The sequence below is a fragment of the Ailuropoda melanoleuca genome, chromosome 9 (genome assembly GCF_002007445.2).
Source record: "Ailuropoda melanoleuca isolate Jingjing chromosome 9, ASM200744v2, whole genome shotgun sequence".
Lineage (NCBI taxonomy): Eukaryota > Metazoa > Chordata > Mammalia > Carnivora > Ursidae > Ailuropoda > Ailuropoda melanoleuca.
In genome coordinates, this window is record NC_048226.1 from 19,029,647 (window position 1) to 19,050,096 (window position 20,450).

The 20,450-nt window shown below is 45.6% G+C and overlaps 1 protein-coding gene across 2 annotated transcripts in view; it reads right to left on the bottom strand.

Annotated features, from left to right (window-relative positions):
• The window catches only part of PCSK6 (proprotein convertase subtilisin/kexin type 6), a 152,107-nt gene that overhangs the window by 23,265 nt on the left and 108,392 nt on the right, over nt 1-20,450 (bottom strand). The window contains exons 14-15 of one of the 2 annotated variants that reach the window (XM_034667955.1): nt 3,346-3,525; nt 3,138-3,176 (exon numbers count right to left, since the gene is read on the bottom strand). In XM_034667955.1, the coding sequence (XP_034523846.1) occupies nt 3,138-3,176; nt 3,346-3,525 (219 nt within the window). The remainder of the gene's footprint in view (nt 1-3,137; nt 3,177-3,345; nt 3,526-20,450) is intronic. The other variant, XM_034667956.1, reaches the window with a different exon arrangement.

Here is a 20,450-nt window from a genome sequence, read left to right on the forward strand (position 1 = left end):
TACAGAGTGTTAGAATGACATAGGCTTGGGGCGCCTGGGTGGCTCAGTCGTTAAGCGTCTGCCTTCGGCTCAGGGCGTGATCCCAGAGTCCTGGGATGGAGCCCCACATTGGGCTCCCTGCTCCGCTGGGAGCCTGTTTCTTCCTCTCCCACTCCCCCTGCTTGTGTTCCCTCTCTCGCTGGCTGTCTCTCTGTTAAATAAATATATAAAATCTTAAAAAAAAAAAAAGAATGACATAGGCTTATTTGAAATCTCTACCAAATCTTTTGTGAAGAAAATCCAGGAGTAAAAAAGCCCCATAAACAAATGTTAGAACGCAACTTGGGAGATCCAGAAGGCCTTTGTCATCAGGTGGTACTTAGACCAGTTTCTGGAGGAACAGGAGGACTTGCTAAGTGTTGCAATCTTTTCCCTGCCGTTCATGTTGTCCAGGAAAGACATGCTAGAACCTCACCAGCAAACCACTGGACGTGAGGCAGAAGGCAGGGGCAGCGGTGGTTGACTGCAGACAGGAGGTGCGGACGAGACTAACAGACCCCTTTCACTGTAGGTCTGGTCTTCCCTCCTGACAGCTTGTCACCCGGGCCTCAGCTCTGCCACGTTAAGCGCTGATGGGCCCTAAGTCTGTGACCCGACACAGTCCTGCACTGGACATGCCACGCGTCCTGCGTATCAACTCCTCTGTGCCTGTTGAGCTGTCCTGGAACGTGTCTAGGCAAAGGCTTCTGGGGCTCCTGGCTCCCCTGAGTCCTGTGTGGCGACTACACTATCCCGAGTTGTCCTCACGACCTTTTGTCCTTCCCTTGAGGCCACTCTCCTGGAGCAGCCCGAGCTCCTCCCCGTGGCCTGCCACCATCCCAGCTCCCCAGCCCTACTACCTGGGATCACCCAGCACAGCCTCCGAGCACCCCCAGACCTGTTGAATCCGTCTCTGGGGTGGGGCTCTTGACCCAAGCATCAGATGTGGGTCACTGGGGTGGCCTTGCTTACTGCCACACCTGGTGTTCTCCAGTGGCCTCCAGCGTGTGTCCCAGCAGGCAGGCCATCACCTCGGGCTCTCCATCTTCAGTACCTCAGCTGCTCATGTTTCCCTGGCACCTTACCTGGCCATGCGGCTACTGCCCTACCTCCCTGCTGGACCCTCCAGCCTCCCGATCTCCCAGCCCTACCCCTTCCGTTGGATTTCCACACCTTCATTGACCTCAGGAACCCCAGACTCCACCACAACCGTGGATTTCCACTTGTCATGGCTCCAGGGCACTAACTGTGGCCACCTCTTCTGTCCCCGTTCCCAGGGACAATGTTGGCTGAGAATATGGCCGCTGCCCGTCTGCATCATGGCTGCCCTCTCCCAGGGCAGCTCTCCTGCCAGCTCCGGTGAGGCACCAGACACCCCGCACAGGAGTGTGGGAGGCTGGACTCTGTCTCTGCCCCGTGCTCACCTCCTCCCCTTTACCTCTTGTCCCTGGGACAAGCGCTGTTCCTCCATCTCTGCCCCCTGTGCAGTGCTTTCCAGGGCCCTGTGTTGCTGTCTCCTGGGACCACTGCTCCATCAGACTCCCCTACCCCTTCCCGATGCACAGGCCTTCCGTGGAGTCCCACCAGGCTGTGCTCATCATCCCATGCACCTCCGTCTGCGGCCAGCTCTCCAAATTCTTGAGAACCTTCTCCCCCATGGGGCCACCCCTGCAAACTCCTGCTTCAACCCGCCTTACCTCTGCTAAAACTGCTGAAAGCTGATAATAATCATGGGGCCACTTCAAAATCACCCTCTCTTTCCCTGAGCTTCTGCACTGGGGCTGATCTGCCACTGAGATTCTTTCACAAGAGCCTTGGATGAGCAGCCCCATCCCACAAGCCCTTGACCGTGGACTCTAACATGGCTGCTCCCTCCCCTCCCCCTTGTCCTCCTCCTCTCCCTCCTTCTTCTCCTTCTCCTCCTCCTCTTCTCTCCCACTGCCCTCCACACCACAGCATCCTCCTGATCTCACCCCTCTCTTGCTCTTTCCCTGTCTCTGGCTCTTCCTGCTATGACTGGCCTGCCCGTCCCACTTGCCCCAAGACTGTAGGGACCTTCACTGAGAGTCAGGAACACATCCTATTCTCACGGAGACGCCCTCTATCCATCTAGGCTGTGCTTGGGGAGGACTAAGTCACTTGGGCTGCAGGGCAGTCTACTTGTGAGATTCCAGGGTAGTGTAAGGGTAGAGTCAGTAGCAGATTTTAAGAAAAAAAAATCAGACCTTTATTAATAATTACTGAATCTTGCCACCACTTATAAATCACAGGGGGAAACAGAGCAGATTAGCCCATACATAATTCAATGCTCCATGTTAAAGGAACGGTAGAAGAAATTTAAAATTGAATCAACCATAATTTATGCTTGATATGTATCGGCGGAATTCTCTGTTTTGTTACTTTTCTTTTTTCAGAAGCTATTAGATAACTCAAAACATCAATATCCTTAGATATCACCCATCATTTACCAAGCAGCTGTAATATTTAGCTAAGGGAAATATGCCCAACCAGAAACACTCAGTTTCTCACAAATCACTATGGGATGGTTCAGAGAGAATGGAACCTAACACGCTAATCACGACTGCACCGGGACCAGTGGTTGGAAATGTCTGAAGCCCTTCTCCAGGCTGCTGTCTCCGTGCAGGGGACCGGAGGTCCAGACCCAAGGGTCTCCCCACCGACAATGGTACAGCTGGAGAAAAGGGATTCACACAAGGCATCTTGATTTCCTGTGAGATGCTTAACCTGTTTTTGGTGCCATCAGTATCTACCGATGTAAGGCGCTGAGACCTTCTCCTGGGCCATCATCCCAGCTGTCAAGGGCGGCCAAGACTTCCACTGCTACCTCCTTTCCTGGCCACGCTCATTCACCCCAACCCTCCCGGGTCCATTAGGACCCGAATCCTTCCCACCTTCTGGCTATAGGGACAGAAAGTGGATGGACTTGAGAGGGTCAGGAGGCTGAGGCATGAAACGAAGAGATTTTGAGGGTAAGACAGGGCCCCAGGAGGAGGCTTATTAGCCAGGGGGCAAGTCCCAGTTCTGGTTGGGCATATAGAACTTTCTGTTTCCCGGCCTGGGAAGGTTGAAGAATACTTACTGGTTTGAAGCATACTTACTGGTCTGTAAAATATTAGGAGAGCCGTGGGTGGGAGGAGCTGTGTGAGTGCAAATTACCGTCATTATTACAACTTCCAGGAAAGAAGGAAGACCCACCGTCATAATCCCCACCTTTGGCCAGGAACGGTCCCACATTTTAAGAGCCGCAGTGGAAAACCAAAACTCAGAGGCTGGCCTGGCCATCTCCTCTGGCTACAAGTTCATTACCTGTGTAGTCCTCCTCGTCCTCAGGAGCCTCCGTCTGGGACGGTGACAGAGCAGCCTTGGGTGGCTCCAACACGGGGGCTGAGAGCTCCAGCATCCGAGAGCGCGACTGATGGGAGCTGAAGGTGTTGTATGGGTGCTCGGCAGTGCCGTACAAGATGAGGCTCCATTCCTTCAATTTCCCTGAAAGGTACCGAGCCCAGGGTCACTGACAGCCCTGGAACCTCCCCCAGAATGGTCTTGAGGTGCCTGGCCCAAGGCTTCCCTCCCTCACAGAAGTGCAAGGTGCAGGGCTCCCACTGCAGGGTTCCGCACCCACCACATCCCTTCCTAGTCACCCGAGGACCAGGGACGCACCGCGACCACCCAGGCTGTGTTCTCTGTCCGCAGGTCTCACTGAAGCTCCCTCAACTGGCTTCCTCCCCTTCTTGGAATATCCAGAGAGCAGATCTGGGGCCTGGCCCTGAGCCTTGCCCCATCTGCTTCCAAATGGGACAGTTGGGTTGCACCAAGGAGACCTGCTATTAGAAGCCCTCACACCAGACCACGGGAAGGTTGGTCTTGGGCTCCTTCCTGTGTCACCTGTTCAGGTGGGCAGAGAAGTGTGATGGGGTGACAGTGGTAATGCAGACCCGAATGTCCCTAGAGGCTGGGAGTAGGGAGGACGGCCTCAAAAATGGCAGGACGAATGGCACAGATGCCAGACTATGTCAGGGGAGGTGAGAGGCATGGGGAGGACAGGCTAAATGGAGCATATCCAGCCATGCGCAGAGTGGGGTAGGGAGAAGGGGGGAGGCAGGGACCCCGCCCTGCCGTCCACCTCCACATGGGAATGACGGCCTGTGCTGCTAGGTCTTCCCAGGGTTAAACAGAAGTGAGAAACCTCGACTGCAATTTGCAGGTGAGACCTGTGATGTTAAAAAGCACGTCAGAAGCCAAGTTAGACAGGTGTGGGGGTCAGCCCAGGTGCAGGCCACAGTCTGGGCTTCCCTGCTTTAGTCTTGTGTCCCTGAGCAGTCAGAGCAGTGAGACCACGTGGAGGAGGTCACTGCTGTCCTTCTTGTGCAAACGAGGGGCCGAGGTCCAGTGTGTCCAGCAGGGGACACACTGCTCATGCTTATAGACTCACTGGGGCTCCAGCTCAACGCACAGTCGTCCAGCTGTGAGCCACTTCGAAGAACCCTTGTGACTGGCCACCGGGACACAAGCTGGGGACAGTGGCGTTGCCAGCTCCATGTCTATGTCAGACAGACACAAATCTCTGTCTTCCCCTTTATTTTCTATCTTTGGGGTTCTTGGCCATCAGAATGCTTTAGGTGAGGGAAATGAGTGCTCTAATTCTTCGCTATTGATTTGTGTTTTCATTGTCACTTCTGCTCCTATGACTCCATTCTTGGCTCTGAATGGCAGGCCGTCTGTCCTTAGATATCTGTGTGTACACTATTTTCGCAACATGGCAGCGCTGCAGGGATAACTTGATCTTTTGTTTGAATTCCAGGAATAGCTCACTCTCCCGAAATCCCAGAACAGGAGGCTTCTGCTTGCCCACATGCTCCAGAAGCCTCTGGGCTATAATCCATTCTGTCCGAGGAGCTACGTGGAGGCCAGAGGCAGAACCGGCCTGCACGTACCAGGCCACGCTCTGGTGCTGTTCTAAGCAGTGTGTGGTGTTGATCCAGTTACACCATGTGGCCCACGGCCACACTCGAGCCAGCCGAGATCCCAGGTCCCCCGAAGCCTGCAGCCCTCAAGCTGTCCCAGCTCAGCCCCTGCATCTACGTGGGCCTCCCCAGCGTGGCCACGGCTGGAGGGTGCAGGATGCAGGTCCCTCAATTTGCAAACACATTTCTGAGCTACTTCCTAGGGCACCGACTTTCAAAAGGGCCTGGTTTGTCGAGGCGCTCCACGGCCATTTCCCTAACGCATTTCCCTAACACAGGCCACACAGTTGACAGCACCATGAGAAGTACTTGGCACGGGTGCTGGTTAGGAATTATCATCCATTCTCAACCTCCGAAGACCATGTTAGAGCCAGATTTCCAAACCACACAGGAGCTGGGCACGTTAACTGCGGGGCAAGGAACTGATTGAGGGGGGAGCGTGAGGACCTCATGATAGGGAGCGAGGCTCTGTAAGCTGTCATTTGAGGCCAGATCTTTTTCCACCCTGTATCATGTCCCCAAAAACACCCACCAAAGGGTGTTGCCACTAAAATTAGATTCGTATTTTCAGATATAGCTTTGGTAGGACAAACAAGAGAGGCCACTCTGAGCTCAGGACCAGCACGCACCCAGCAGAGGGAGAGAGAGTGGAAGGAATTCCAAGAAACCAAGACAGGGGAGCCTAAAAGTTCTCATCACGAGGAAAAAACAAAACAAAACATTTGTTTTCTTTGTGTGTGTGTGTGTCTGTATGAGACGATGGATATTAACCAAACTTACGGTGGTAACTTTCAAACGTAGGTAAGTCAGGCCATTATTCTGAATACCAATAAACTCAAACACTGCTGAGTGCCAGTCATATCTCAATAAGGCTGAAAGGAAAAAAAAAATTCAAGAAGCCAGCAGCAGGAGCTGCCCTGGGGGGAGGCTGGGGTTCAAGAATAGAAAAGAGACTTCATTTTTACTGTGTTCCCTTGGGGAATGTTTTTTTTTTTTCTTCTAAAGCTTCAGCATACATAATTTAAGAAGAAATTTAGTTTAATGAAAAAAAGTGGTTGTATAGTCAAAAAAAAACATTAAAAAAACTGTGGTACTCAGGGCTTTTGGTTTATGTTTCTGAATAAGTAATAAATACAAATAGCTCAAAATCCAATGTATAAAAGGGAATACAGCGGAGTCTCCCTCCAGCCCTGTCCCCTGGCCAGTGTCTCTCCTACCACAGGCAACCCCATTACTTGTTTCTTATGTATCCTTCCAGAGGCATTTTATTCTTTTATTTTTTTTCAAGATTTTATTTATTCGTCAGAAAGACAGACAGAGAGAGAGAGCACAAGCAGAGGGAGCAGAAAGCAGAGGGAGAAGAAAGCTCCCCGCTGAGCAAGGAGTCCGATGCTGAACTCGATCCCAGGACTCTGGGATCATGACCTGAGCCGAAGGTAGACACTTAACCAACTGAGCCAAGCAAATATGAGCATATATTCTGCCCTGTCCCCTTTATTAACATACCTGGTAGAATCTTCTGCACCTTGCTTTTTCCATTAACAATGCATCTTGGTGACCTTCCCATCACTACATCAGAGAGATGCTGAGTCATTTACTTAATGGTCCCCAACTGATGGGCATTTAGGTTGTTTCCAGTTTGCAATTACAAACAGTGCTATAACCTTGGTCACATGAGGAGGGATCCAGGGAGGTAGAAAGAGGTCCTAGTGTGTGACCAGGTCCCAGTCCCTGCTCCCTCTATGCTCCCCCCCCCAGAGTCTGTCCTCACTTTGGGGAGATGACACACATGGGTGTAGAAAACCACAGAAAGGTAGAAGGAGGAAATATCAGGGGGAGCGATCCCAGACCAGAGACTGGGTCCACCCTCCATTGAACTGCCCTCCAGGGACAGGAGGATTTAAAAATGTTGGCCTGCTTTGGACAAAGCATTTAACCAGTACGTATTATTTACTCTTCAAGACACTTGGCATGCCTGTTCAAGTTTACCCTGACAAAAACCCAACCAGTACCATTAATTCCTTAATATCCAGGAGGAGGGGGTCGGGGTCTTCAAAGACATCCAGATCCAAATTCTTTGTTTTTTTCTTTCCATCAGATTCCTGAGACTGTAGAAGAAAGGCTGATAAATCCACCTGCTTCACCACGTGGGGCAGGCACTGCCAGGACCCTGCCTCCAGATGTCCCCAGCAAAGCCCAGGCAACAATAATTGTGTGCAAGGCGGACGGTAATCCTGGCTAATACCAACAAATGGCTTTATCATCATTCACTATCTTCAGTGCACCGTTTCCCCTCGAAGAACTGAATTGGTAACAGCATTATTCCTATTATTCAAAGGAAGAACAAGCATCAAGGGAGACTAGGGTTGAATTTGCCAATAGGAAAGTACCAGCAGTCATGAAGCTTTTCTGGGGCCCTGGCATTTTGAATCAAGCATTAGAAATCCTTGAGAGGGGAATTTACAATTGGAGACAAAAGAGGGTAGAAGTGGGGGCAAGGTTTTGTTAGGCTAAGGGCTCTGAGCTAATACTTGCGGATTCTTGGGTTTTCTTTGGCCGTAAGAAGTTATTAACAATAAAGAATTTATTAATCCTCCCCCCTCCACCCTTATATTGAAAACATGCGGGGAGCAATTCTTCAGTCAAAACATAGTAAAGAAAGAGAGGTCTAAAAAAAAAAAAAATCAAGGAATACTTTCAGTCTCACCGCCGCTCCCCGCCCCCCCCCCGCCCTGCATGGAAGTTTCTTCCTTGTGAGGGCCAGGGAACCTGACTTACAAAGTTTTCAAAGTTTAAATAAGAGGTTTTGGTGGAAGGAATAAAAAAGGCTCACCTCCCTCTGTTTATAAAAATACACAAAAGTACTTTAAAGGGGGGATTTTATGTATGTGGATTATATTTCACTATATTTCAATAAAGCCATTATATGAAATACTGTGTGTGTGTGTGTGTGTGTGTGTGTGTATATATATATATATACACACACACACATACATATATACATGCACATATGTGTGTATTATACACACATGGAGAGAAACTCCAACATTTACTCAATAAATTTAACACATAATGAAAAATGCACTTTACGTCCACATTATGGCAACTAAAAGGGAGGAAATAAAGGGATTATAGGAAATGACCTGGAAAGGACAAGGAAGAGTGTACATATGTGTGGGGCCCCCCATGTGCACGCGTGTGTGTGCACACACGCACACCTGTGTGTGTTCACCCTCAGACCCAAAGTAAGATAGGGGAGATGGGAGAACTTCCCTATGATCTTGTAGTCATAAAAACCATTAAAGATGACATTTTCAGTATCAGGAAAAGGATCTAAGAATCCAAGCTCCAGTGTTCATTTAGGTGAAGGGTAGAAACAAATCTACATTTGGCGAAGAACCATCATTGTCCTGCACAAAATAGCATTTTCCTTAATGGCACCAATAAGGTGAGATAGGAAATGCTCAGATACCACCTTCTTAACATTTTTTACTTTTTTCAAAGTCATGAATCAACAGTTTGCCAAGTCAAGTAATGCTACACAGTTTAGTCCAAAGACGGAGTCCTTTATGCCACCTTTTCACACTCTGAGCTTGATTAAATGTTCATATGCTATGTCCTAGTTTCTCAATTTTAGACACCATCCAGTGACAACCTACCCAGGACATGGAGAAACCCCACTCTCACACCATCCCTCGTATACTCATGTCCTCCCCCATACCCCAACACTCTGTTAACACCATTTCTTACTGGGTATTTAGCGTCTTCTCTCCCATCCCCCCTCCCATTTCATTTTGTGGGAGATTTCCTCAGGTCTTCTAACCTATCTATTGACTTCCTAATTTTTGACTCATGTTTAAAATCTTCAAGGCATTGATCTGGTTCTTCCAATGTTCTTTTCTCAAAATGCAGAAACCCGTTCTTGTTTTATGAGATATTTGGTCTTATCTTCCCTGAGGACGCTTATGAGATAACAGAACTTATTTATTTATTTTTAAAGATTTTATCTAATTATCTGTCAGAGAGAGGGAGAGCACAAGCAGGGGGACAAGCAAGTAGAGGGATAAGCAGGCTCCCCGCAGAGCAAGGAGCCTGATGTGGGACTCGATCCCAGGACCCCGAGACCATGACCTAACCAACTGAGCCACCCAGGCATCCTGGGATAACAGAATTTATATATTGGTCTCTGCCCCAGTTCTTGGCACAGAACCCCTGAGACCCTTGTCATTTCCTAACTGAGAAGAGCAATAGACACATCTCCTGTTATGATATTTGTCTTTGACCTCTGACCCAGGACTCTAAAATCCTTATAAATTCCTAAGCATCCTTTGTTCTATGGAGGTGACTCTGGGTGGGCTCCTGGATGGGGGCTGGTCACCAAAAAGACCAAGCTATGATTTGAAGCTTGGAATTGTCAACCCTGTCCCCACTTCTCTAGAGAGGGGCTAAAAATAAAGTCAGTAACTGATCGTGCCTACATGAGGAAGCCTCCTTAAAAATCCCAATATTATGTGGGCAAACACGTCCCCAGCAGGAGGGTGACGCACCCCGACTCTGCAGGGACAGAAGCTCCTGCTCTCGGGACTCTCCCAGACCTCACCCTCTCTCTGTATCTCTTCATCTGTCTATTCATCTGTATCCTTTATCATTTCCTTCAATAAACTAGTTGAGTGTAAGTGTTTCCCTGGGTTTTGTGAGCTGTCCTAGCAAATCAACTAACTCCCAAGAGGAGCTCTTTAGAACACCGATCTATGATCGGTGGGTCAAAAGCACCAGTGATAACCTGAACTTGATGATACTAGCATCTGAAGTGTCCATGAGTGTGCAGGTGTGGTGGGCAGTCTTGTGGGGCTGAGCCCTTAAGCTGCGGGATCTGACGCTATCTCTAGGTAGGTGGTGGCAGAATTGACTTAAATCATAGGACACCTGATGGGCATGACTAAGAGTTGCTTATTGTGGGCAGAAACTACACACTTGGTGACTAGAAGTGTCAGAGGTGAAATGTTCTGCATGAATAGTAAAGGAGATACACAGGAGGAAAACAGAGTAGGAAATAACTGGAGTTTTCCCTACTTAGGGGAGGAATAACTAAATCTTTCTATTTATACGACCAATTATAGTTTTTCTAAAGTTTTCTGTTGCTGCCTGACTTGCTCTTTCCCCTCCAAGTTTCTTCTTTGTTAGGGTTTATTTCTGCTTGAACGTTAGATAATTTCCTCAAATGTCTGGGAGTCCTCCAGGGGGTCTTTTCATATTCAGTAGTAAGGCACTCAAAAGCTGATTGGAAGCTCTGTGTGCTGGAATATGGAAACATACTTTTTGTTTGTTCATTCGTTTTGCATAAGGCAAACTTGCTAGTTTGTACAGTATGAGAAAAGAAATGTTATGTACCATATAAGGTGGCTCAGATGTAAACCAGCCTTATGTAGCAAATGTAAACACTTCCCCTCAGAACAACGGAGGTCAGAGGAAAATGTCTTATCTTTACAGCACAGAAATCTGATATATTTTTTAAAGATTTTACTTATTTATTTGAGAGAGAGAGTGTGAGCGAGAGTGTGAGACAGCATAAGTGGGGGGGGGGGCAGAAGGAGAGAGAGAAGCAGGCTCTCATCTGAGCAGGGAGCCCAGTGTGGGGCTCGATCCGGGGCCTTGATCCCAGGACTCGAGGATCATGACCTGAGCCGAAGGCAGAGGCTTAACCAAATGAACCACCCAGGTGCCCTCGAAATCTGAAATTTAAAAAATACTGCTAACCCTGGGGCACCTGGGTTGAGCCTCCAACTCTTGATTTCGGCTCAAGTCATGGTCTCAGGGTCAAGAGATTGAATCCCCAGGTTGGGATCCACACTCAGCATGGAGTCTGCTTGAGATTCTCTCTCTCCTCTCCCTCAATACCCTCCCCCATTCCCTCTCTCTCTCAAATACATACATAAATAAAATCTTTTAAAAAATTAAAAAAAAATACTGCCAACCCATAATTCCATCTCCAGTGAAAATACCATTCAAAACTGGGTGGAGTCATGGAAACGTCACAAGGATTGCCTCAAACCAGAGTCAAAGTCGATGTGTCAACAAATGAACAGATATACACATTTTTAAAAAACAAACAAATCAAATTGGTTGAAATAAAGACATTCTGAGGGGCGCCTGGGTGGCGCAGTCGTTAAGCGTCTGCCTTTGGCTCAGGGCGTGATCCCGGTGTTCTGGAATCGAGCCCCACATCAGGCTCCTCCGCTATGAGCCTGCTTCTTCCTCTCCCGCTCCCCCTGCTTCTGTTCCCTCTCTCGCTGGCTGTCTCTATCTCTTCAAATAAAAATAAAAAATAAAATCTGAAAAAAAAAAGACATTCTGAAATAAATCCAACCTGAGCCAACTCATAGCCGGCAGGCCAACATGATAAGAAATGATAAAGGAAATTCTTCAGGCAGAAGGAAAATGATACCAGATTAAAAACTGAATATATAGGAAAGAATGAAGAGCACCAGAAATGGAAATACATGGATAAACAAAAAAGAATAGCTTTTTTCCTTCTCTTACTTTCTTAAAAGACAAAGACTGCTTAAAGCAAAAATATCACTGTGAAATGGAGTTGGTAATATATACAGAAGTAAAATATACGACACAATCATAGCACAAAGTCGGGAGTGAGGGGGATAGAAAGACGCCATCATTAAGCTCTTAGATTTGTAAAGTGTGAAGCCATGTGATATTAATTCTAAGTAAACTGTAATGTATTAAGGATACGTATTGTAATCCTTAGAGTAACCACACAAATATGGCTAAAAGTTCAATAAAGTAAATAAAATATAATATTCAAAATTATTTAATCCCCCCAAAAAAGGGCATGAAAAGAGAAACCCCCCCTTTTTTTAAGGGGGGAGCAGAGGGAAAGAGAGACAGAATCTTAAACTGACTCCACGCTCAGCACGGAGTCTGACATGGGGCTCGATATCACGACCCTGAGATCACAACCTGAGCTGAAACCAAGGGTCAGAGTCTCAACTGACTGAGCCACCCAGGTGCCCCAAAGAGAAACCTTTTTAATACTGTTGGATTTTGCTTAACATTGAACTTGGAATTTTCGTAGTTATGTTCTTGAGTGAGACTGGCTGAAAATTCTCCATAATGTGCTGTTGGGATTTGGCACAAGGATACACAGGCTTCATTCAACTACTGGGGACTGTTTCCCTTTTTTCTACCGTGTGAGAGTTTATGGAATATTGATGTTATTTCTTCAATTTAAATGTGTAGTGGAATTTGCCAGTTCATCTATCCAGCCCTGAGTTTCCTTTTAAATTATAGAAACAATTTCTGAGGATAATTTTAATCTTCATTTTTTTCTTATGTCAGTTTTACCAAGTTGTGTTTTTTTTTCCCTTGGAATTTGCCTGTTTCACTTAAAATTTCTTTTTCTTTCTTCCTTTCTTTTTTGGTCACAAAGTTGTTTATAATACCTTCTTACAGTAACTTTAATGTATACAGGATTTAGAATAATGTTCCTCGTTTTCATTCCTAAAATGATATATTCTCAGTTTTTCCCCTGATTGTTCTTCCTAGAGGTTTATCAATTTTATTCGTTTCTTCAAAGAACCAGTTTATGGTTTTCTTGATTCTCTCTTCCATATCTTTGCTTTCTATTTTATTAATTTCTGCTCTTAAAAACCTTTCCTTCTTTCTGCTTTCTTTGCATTGATGTTGTTGGTCTTTCTCTACCATTTTAAGTTGGATGCTTAGCACATTACTTTCCAGGCTTTCCTCCTTCCTAATACATGCAGTTAGGGCCAGAAATTCACGTGGGAGCAGAAGGCTAGCTGAGGACAAAGCACAAGCTGACACTTGCAACCTCCCCCCACCCCCCACTCCTGGGTGGGACATGTGTGACATTCCTCCAGGAAGCTCCCAACTGTCTTAATGTTAATGCCTTGCTAGAGGGAAAAACAACCTGAACAAGGGCTCCAGATATCCTGGGAGTCTTCCTTAACATATGAAAATCCTTTTGAAGCCTCCCTTTTCCTTACCTCCCCCAACTCCCAAGTACATAATCAGCCACCCCTCAACAGGCCTGGTGCAGCAGCTCCTTCCGCCCAGGGGTCCTGTTCCCGTCCCCTAATAAAACCACCATTTGGCACCAAAGACCTCTCAAGAATTCTTTCTTGGTCATTGGCTCTGGACCCCACCCCACCAAACCTCCCCTATATGACAAAACCACGTCAAATTTCTCTCCCTCCATGACTTTACTGGTATTCCACTTGTTTGCATATGTACTATTTTTATCATCATGCAGTCTGACATATTTCCTAATTTAAATTATAGTCTTTTTCCTTAGACACATGAGTTATTTAGAAGCATTTTTTGATTTCCAAGTGTATGGGCTTTTCCTAGTTACCTTTCTATTTTGATTTTTGACTTAAGTGTAATGTCAGAGGACAGCATTTATATGTCACCAATCCTTAGAAATATGCTGAAGCTTGCCGGGTCGCCCACTATGTGGCCAATTTTCATCAATATTCTATTTATGCTTGAAAAGAAATGGTATTCTTCGGTTGGTGGGTACGGTGCTCCAACAGGCGCATTAGACCTAACTTGTCAGTTGCGATGCTCAAATCCTGTATTACTGAAGGTTGCTGTTTTCCTCATCAAATACATTTGAGGCATATTAAATGTGTGTGAGTTTGGTTTTTTCTCTTTGTAGTTGTAACAGCTTTTTTCTTTCTCTTTTGAGGCCATGTTAGAATTGAACCAAATCTTCTATCAAGGTGTAATGCTCTTTAGTTCTAATGATGCCCATTGTCCTGACATTTCTGCTTGTCTGATCTTAATAGAACTACACCAGCTTTCTTTTAGTTGGTATTTGTTTGGTATGTCTTTTCCCATCTGCTTTAGGTTTTAACTTTTCTGGGGTTTTTTGGGGGTTTTTTGGTTTGTTTTTTTTTTTTAGATTCCATTCTTTAGGCTTCTATGGGTCAGTCCCAGCAGGAAGCAGACAGCATAATTAAACTGGGATAATCCAAGGAGGCTTTAGTAAAGAGGCTATTTACAAAGTTGTGAGCAGAGCAAAACAAAGTGGAGCTCTTTGGGGCTAGTAACAGAGGGTGTGCTAAGCCCTTAGGTGTACCATATTCTACTGACAAGGGGAGGGCTGGGCTGTGACTCTGAGGGATGCTGGCTGCTGGGGGCAGCTGGAGGGAAACAAAACAAAACCTCATAAACAAATATCTCCTTCCTTCCTCCATTCTCCTGTGGAGTTTCCCCTTGGCTGAACTCAACGCTAAGCCACAGGCAAAGAGTCTGTGATTCAACCGGCCTCCTATGACAGGGTGGAGTAGACAAGAATGGAGAATGGGGCTGGTGCGCATGGGAAACACACCCGACACAACAGCAAATACATTTTTTAAAAATCTGAGATGACAATTTTTGTCTTGTAAAATGAAGCCAATGGACTATTTACCTTGATTGAAACTATTGAGAGTTGGACTTGTTTTGTGTGTTCTGCCGTTGGTTTCTTTTTCTTTTATTATTTATTTTTTTAACTTTCTGTGCCTCTGAGGTGCCAGGTTTATGCAGGTGCTATAAAACTCTCCGGGTGAGCTCCCTAGATCCAGCAAATTGCCTAAGGCACAAGCCAGCACCACACTCCATTGACCGCTGTCAACATTTCAATCAGAATTTAAAATTCTTTTCTGTGGGCAGGCAAGACACTTGGTCTTCCTATGGCTGGAGGTAGGATTCTAGAACATCTTTTAATATTTCAATTCTGTCTTTGATTTGGGGTGATTTGTTAGCAGTTTAGAAAAAAATATTTACCTTATACTAAAAAAAATGTCAAACATTATGGAGAAAATCAAATCCTAAACAAACTGGGAATGGAAAATAAAGAATTATCAAAACTCTGGAGGAAAAATTGAAGATTATCTGTAAAAAATTAAAGGTCAAATAGCATACCAGAAAAAATATTTATAGGAACTATGACACATCCTGGGTTATCACATCTATATTTTTACCTGGAGTACTTCTCAGCTTAGTAATGACAGCGCTGAGATCTCTTGGGACAAAAACTGAAATGGCAATTTTCCAAAGAAAAAACACACTTTGTACACAAGCACACTTTGTTTGGAAAAGGTGTTCACCCTCATTAGTAATTATCACAATGCAAATTAAGGAAAGATATCCTTGATTTTCTTTAGAGCTGGCCTGGTGAGATTGTAAATTGGTTCAATTATTTTGAAAAGCAAATCAGTAATATGCATCAAAAAGTAGATATGCTTCCATCTCTTATTTGTCCTAGTGATTTCATTCTGGTGAACGATCCCCAGGAAATAATTTTAAATTTAGGAGAAAGCTTTCTACACTAAGCTGTCTATATATAATAGCAAAAAATTGGAAAACAGCCTACATGTCCAACAATAGATGTATGGCTTAAATAAATTATGGGGGCGACTGGGTGGCACAGCGGTTAAGCGTCTGTCTTCGGCTCAGGGCATGATCCCGGCATTATGGGATCGAGCCCCACATCAGGCTCCTCCGCTATGAGCCTGCTTCTTCCTCTCCCACTCCCCCTGCTTGTGTTCCCTCTCTCTCTGGCTGTCTCTCTCTCTCTGTCAAATAAATAAATAAAATCTTAAAAAATAAATAAATAAATAAATAAATTATGGGGGCGCCTGGGTGGCACAGCGGTTAAGCGTCTGCCTTCGGCTCAGGGCGTGATCCCGGCGTTACGGGATCGAGCCCCACATCAGGCTCCTCTGCTATGAGCCTGCTTCTTCCTCTCCCACTCCCCCTGCTTGTGTTCCCTCTTTCGCTGGCTGTCTCTATCTCTGTCGAATAAATAAATAAAAAAAATCTTTAAAAAAAAAATAAATAATAAATAAATAAATAAATTATGGCATTTCTACTTGGTGAAGTTTTATAAAAAATATAAAATGCTGCTTACAAAGGATACATAATGATATTAAAAAGTGCTTGATATGCAAGTAATAAAAAGAAATACAAAGTTATGAAGGCAGCACAGTTAGAACTCTGTAAAATGTCAGGGAAAAAAAAAAGACCAAATAGAAATATATATATATTTTTGAACATGACATGTTTCTGAAAAAAAAAAAGAGTAAGGTCAAATGTTCAAAAATTAAATGCATTTAGACATTTGACGGTGGATCTGGTTGCCAGAATGTTGACCAGGGTAGGCAGCATGAATCTCGAGCTCCGTCTTTGTATCTAAGTGCGGATGCCATCTGGAGGGACCTGAGCAAGGGGTTTCAGGAGAGCTCTTTCTCTTCTTCGCATCATTTTATTTTTCATTTTCAACCACATTTAGAAATTTATCTGTAACAGTGTCAGGAGACACAGAACCGACTGGAGAATGCCATGATTCATCACCATTCATGGCGGCGGTGGGTTTGGACCCTCACCAGCTGAGTGGGAATCGATAGTTCTTTTTTCCTTGAACTAGGAGAGCTGGGGAATGGTGCCACTCTTTGTGGTCCCTTGGACAAGTAAAAGGGAGGCAAAAAGACCAACTGAAACACTGAGTCTCATCAAAGCAAGAGGGGTTAGAAGTGAGACTTTTGGATAGCCAAGCATATGCTGAATGTTTGGAAACCTTACTGAGCAATTTGGTTCTGTTTCAAGAGAAGCAGGAGTGATACTCTCTAATTGCACTTTCCAGAAACGAGAGAGTTCAGTGACAAACTTGAAAGCCAGCACAGGAGGCTTCAAGATTTCAATCTGACTTCCTTTCTAGCCGCCAGTACAAGATAGATTGAGCCATTGATCACAGATTGCAAAATTTCAACTCATCCCGCAAACGGAGATGAGCTCGAAACAGATGTCAATTAAAGAGAAGTCAGTAAAATAACAATAAAATGAGAACAGCTCTGCTCTTAGGAAAAAAGAAATGCATGAAAGAGCTAACTGAAAGGAAATCAGAAAACCATGGAGCTTTTTATGATTAAAAAAAAAAGGAAAAAAAGTCACTCAAGAGAGACTAATTTCTTCCACTTTTAACTGATTATTAAATGTTTTACTGAGTGTGCACAGCCAAAAACAGAGTTGATTAAAATTATATGAGCTCTTGATTTAAACAAGGTTCATGGATGCACGCGCATTCAGTCACTCAAGGAATCCTCCTAGACTGTGCTCCCAGTGCTGAGGACCGGGGGCGGGGCGAGACGAAAGCCTTAGAGCTGCACCTCCAAGGGCAAACTCTTGTCTGTCTGCCAGCAGGGAAATCACACTGGGCCAGTACTAAATATGATGCTTTTGATCCTCTCTCCCTCTCCAATATTTCCTACAGATTATTGAAACTCATGTTCGGTCTGACACCCGAATATGGGCTCCAGCCCGGGTTCCCTAGAAAATGGGAATCTGAGGCCAAGCCTACGGGCTGAGGCTTTATTGGGAGGTAGGACCTCAGGGAAACAAGAGCAAGGGGGAAAGGGAGAAGGCAGGGAAGGGGGTGGGGATAAAATACCCAACTAGCTCTGGCTTCACAACCAAACAGCAGGGCGCTTGGCCAGGGGATGTCTTCCAAAGAGGCTTTGTGGAGTGTGGGGGAAGGGCAGGAGCTTATCTTCTGTCTCTCATTGGAAACCCTTCTGTGCATTTTCAGTGTGTCCCCTGTTCCCCTCCAGGCAGCCAGATGCTGGGAGCCCAGATGGCATGTCTCCTCTGGAAGTGGAAAGAAAAGCCACAGCACCCCCAAGTCCTGCTGGGAAGGACCTGACTCCCTAGGGTGTTGTTCCTACCTGTATGGGAACGACTGTGCCCTAAGTCAGCCTTCACCTGGGGACACTGAGGAGATAAACTGGGGGCCAGACCTCTTCACTGGGCAAGAGGCGAGGCTCAAGGGCAGAGGGGTTGAGCCATTCTGCAGAGGCTCATAACAGGTCCAGTGGGACACTGATGGCATAAAATGCAATCATTACACGTGGCTGGACATAGAAGACATGAGCCATATTTGAGAAGAACCTTTGCCCTGCTGTCTTCCCATTCAAGTGAGCCTAGCACCTTTGTAAGACACTAGATAATAGTAAAAGGCCGGCTTGCAGAATTGGGCACATGAGACACACATATAGGTTCCAAGACGGCCTACCACCGAGAAATATGTGTTGGTGCTTTTAATATTTCAGGCACTATGGCCGAACATAGATCACAACCTTTATTTTTTTAAATAAAGATTTTATTTATTTATTTGTCAGAGAGACAGAGAGAGCACAAGCAGGGGGAGTGGCAGGCAGAAGGAGAAGCAGGCTTCTTCTCCCTGAGCAAGGAGCCCGATGCGGGACTCGATCCCAGGACCCTGGGATCATGACTTGAGCTGAGTGCAGAGGCTTAACCGACTGAGCCACCCAAGCGTCCCTGATCAAAACCTCAAAAAAAATCCTCCAGAAGTATTTTTTTTCATATAAAATCTTCCTACATTTGAATCTCATCCAGGCCCAGGAAGTAAAAATTCTATAGTATTCATAAGTCCTATTATTCCCATCACACATGTGCAGCAATGGAGGCCAAGCCCGCAAGTGGCTTACTGGAACTCAGACCACACCTGCTAGACACCCTGCTCTGAGCTCACCCCAAACAGGACCCAGAGCCCAAATCTTGTGCCACAACTCCAGTTTACATGGCAGCCTGGTCTTCCTCCCGCCACCCACCAGGTCACAGTCAAGTCAAATGGACTGTGGCTGGGGCTTGATCTTCATAGCTTGTCTGTGCCCTGATAGCTTACCCTGCAGGTTTTGGCAAAAGCACTAAAATTCTTCCTGAACTTCTTTGATCTCGCCCCGGCTTCAACTTTCATGTTTGTGCTAAGGAGAGAAGCAACGATGGGATTCCAAGGAAGCGAGCAGGTGGAGTTGGGTATACTGGGCTGAGCTCCAAAAGAAAGCCAAGATGTGTGAGAACTTCTTAAATGGCTCTGGCTCTGGGGAATGCACCCGCCACACACAAAGGCCACTGAAAAGCCAGTCCGTTTGTGGGGTAGGATCTCCTCACAGCAGTGTCAAAAGCAAGCGGTTGGTTAGCAAGTTTTGGTTTCTTTTATTGGGGAAAAAAAAGCATTGCTTAAGAAGAAGAATGAATAGAAATGTACCTGCTGAGTTCAAGACTTGAAAGAGTTTTCCAGTCAGTCCCTTGACTACATGGTGATCCAGCTTGCACTCAGCACAGCAATCCTGGATGCTACTGTTTCCAAATTCCTGGGTTCTCCAGAAAAGCAGAGCCAGTTCAATCTTCCTCAAAGACACCGAGACTGGTCTCTGCCAGTTACCTCTGGGCTGGAACTTCACCAGAGGGCAAATGGACCAGTTCCTAAAGGCTATGATTAGAACCCAAGCTTGTAGCAAGCGAGTGCGGGTGGGGGGTGTTTGGAACCTGAGTTTCCATGACAACCCACTACATGCCAGGCTGTGCTAGAAAAGTTCACTCCCATCAGGTGCTCACAACACGCCTCTGAGAGAATTATTATTACTCACAAGGTCCCCCAGCCAGTAGCTGGTAGAGCCAGCATTGGGTCCGATGCCTTACTGCTTCAACATTCATGTTCTTTTCACCAAATCACACTGTGACCCCAAGTGCAGAATACTGGACATTCTGGGTATTCGCCTTACAATCTCTGGCACTTCTGATTGTTGGCTTGCTAGCAGAGTATTTACCTTCCCGTGTTTTAATTTATATTTTCTTCGATTGCTACAAAGACTGAATACCTTTTGTTCGCTGGTTATTTAACATTTTTTCTTTATGAACTGTCTTCTAGGCTCTTTGCTGATTTTTGTACTGGGGTGCTTTGTGTATTTCTTAGTGACTTGTAACCACTCTTCATATATAAAGCCTGTGTTAGTATATAAAGCTTTGTTTGCTAACATCTAATTGTGGGGGTTGAGATGCTAGAGAAAAAGAAGGTGTCTGCCCGTGTATTGCAATTTTTTTTTAATACCAAAGATTGTTTTTTTCACTCCCTGCCTTGGAAAAATGACTTCTTAGCATTTTGAGAATTCAAATGACAACCGTTTACTGATAGCAACATTTAGTTGCTAGAAAAATAGTTTGATTTGTTAAATAAGCAGTTAAACCAATGGCAATTAGACCTTTACCCTTCTGAGTGGGTCTTGAGAAGAAATAAACCAATGAAATGAGAGCCCCTGATTGTGATGTCTAGTCCTGAGGGAGGCTCCAAGGCTCCACTCAGAGATGGGCTGGCTCTGCTGGGATAACGAGGAGATAGGGGCTGGGGGACAGAGCACATTATAAAGTCTGAGCCTTGGTCATACATTGAATGCATCTCCCTTAAAGGACACCCATCCCGAAAGATAGTCCTTTATGACTCTAGTGGTATGCTAGGGCCACTTCGCACTGATGTATCGATTGTCAACATTTTCAGGAACTTTGTGAACTGATTGATAAATACAGCCATTATTAAAAATTAAGTGATATAAACTTATACTTAATAAATTA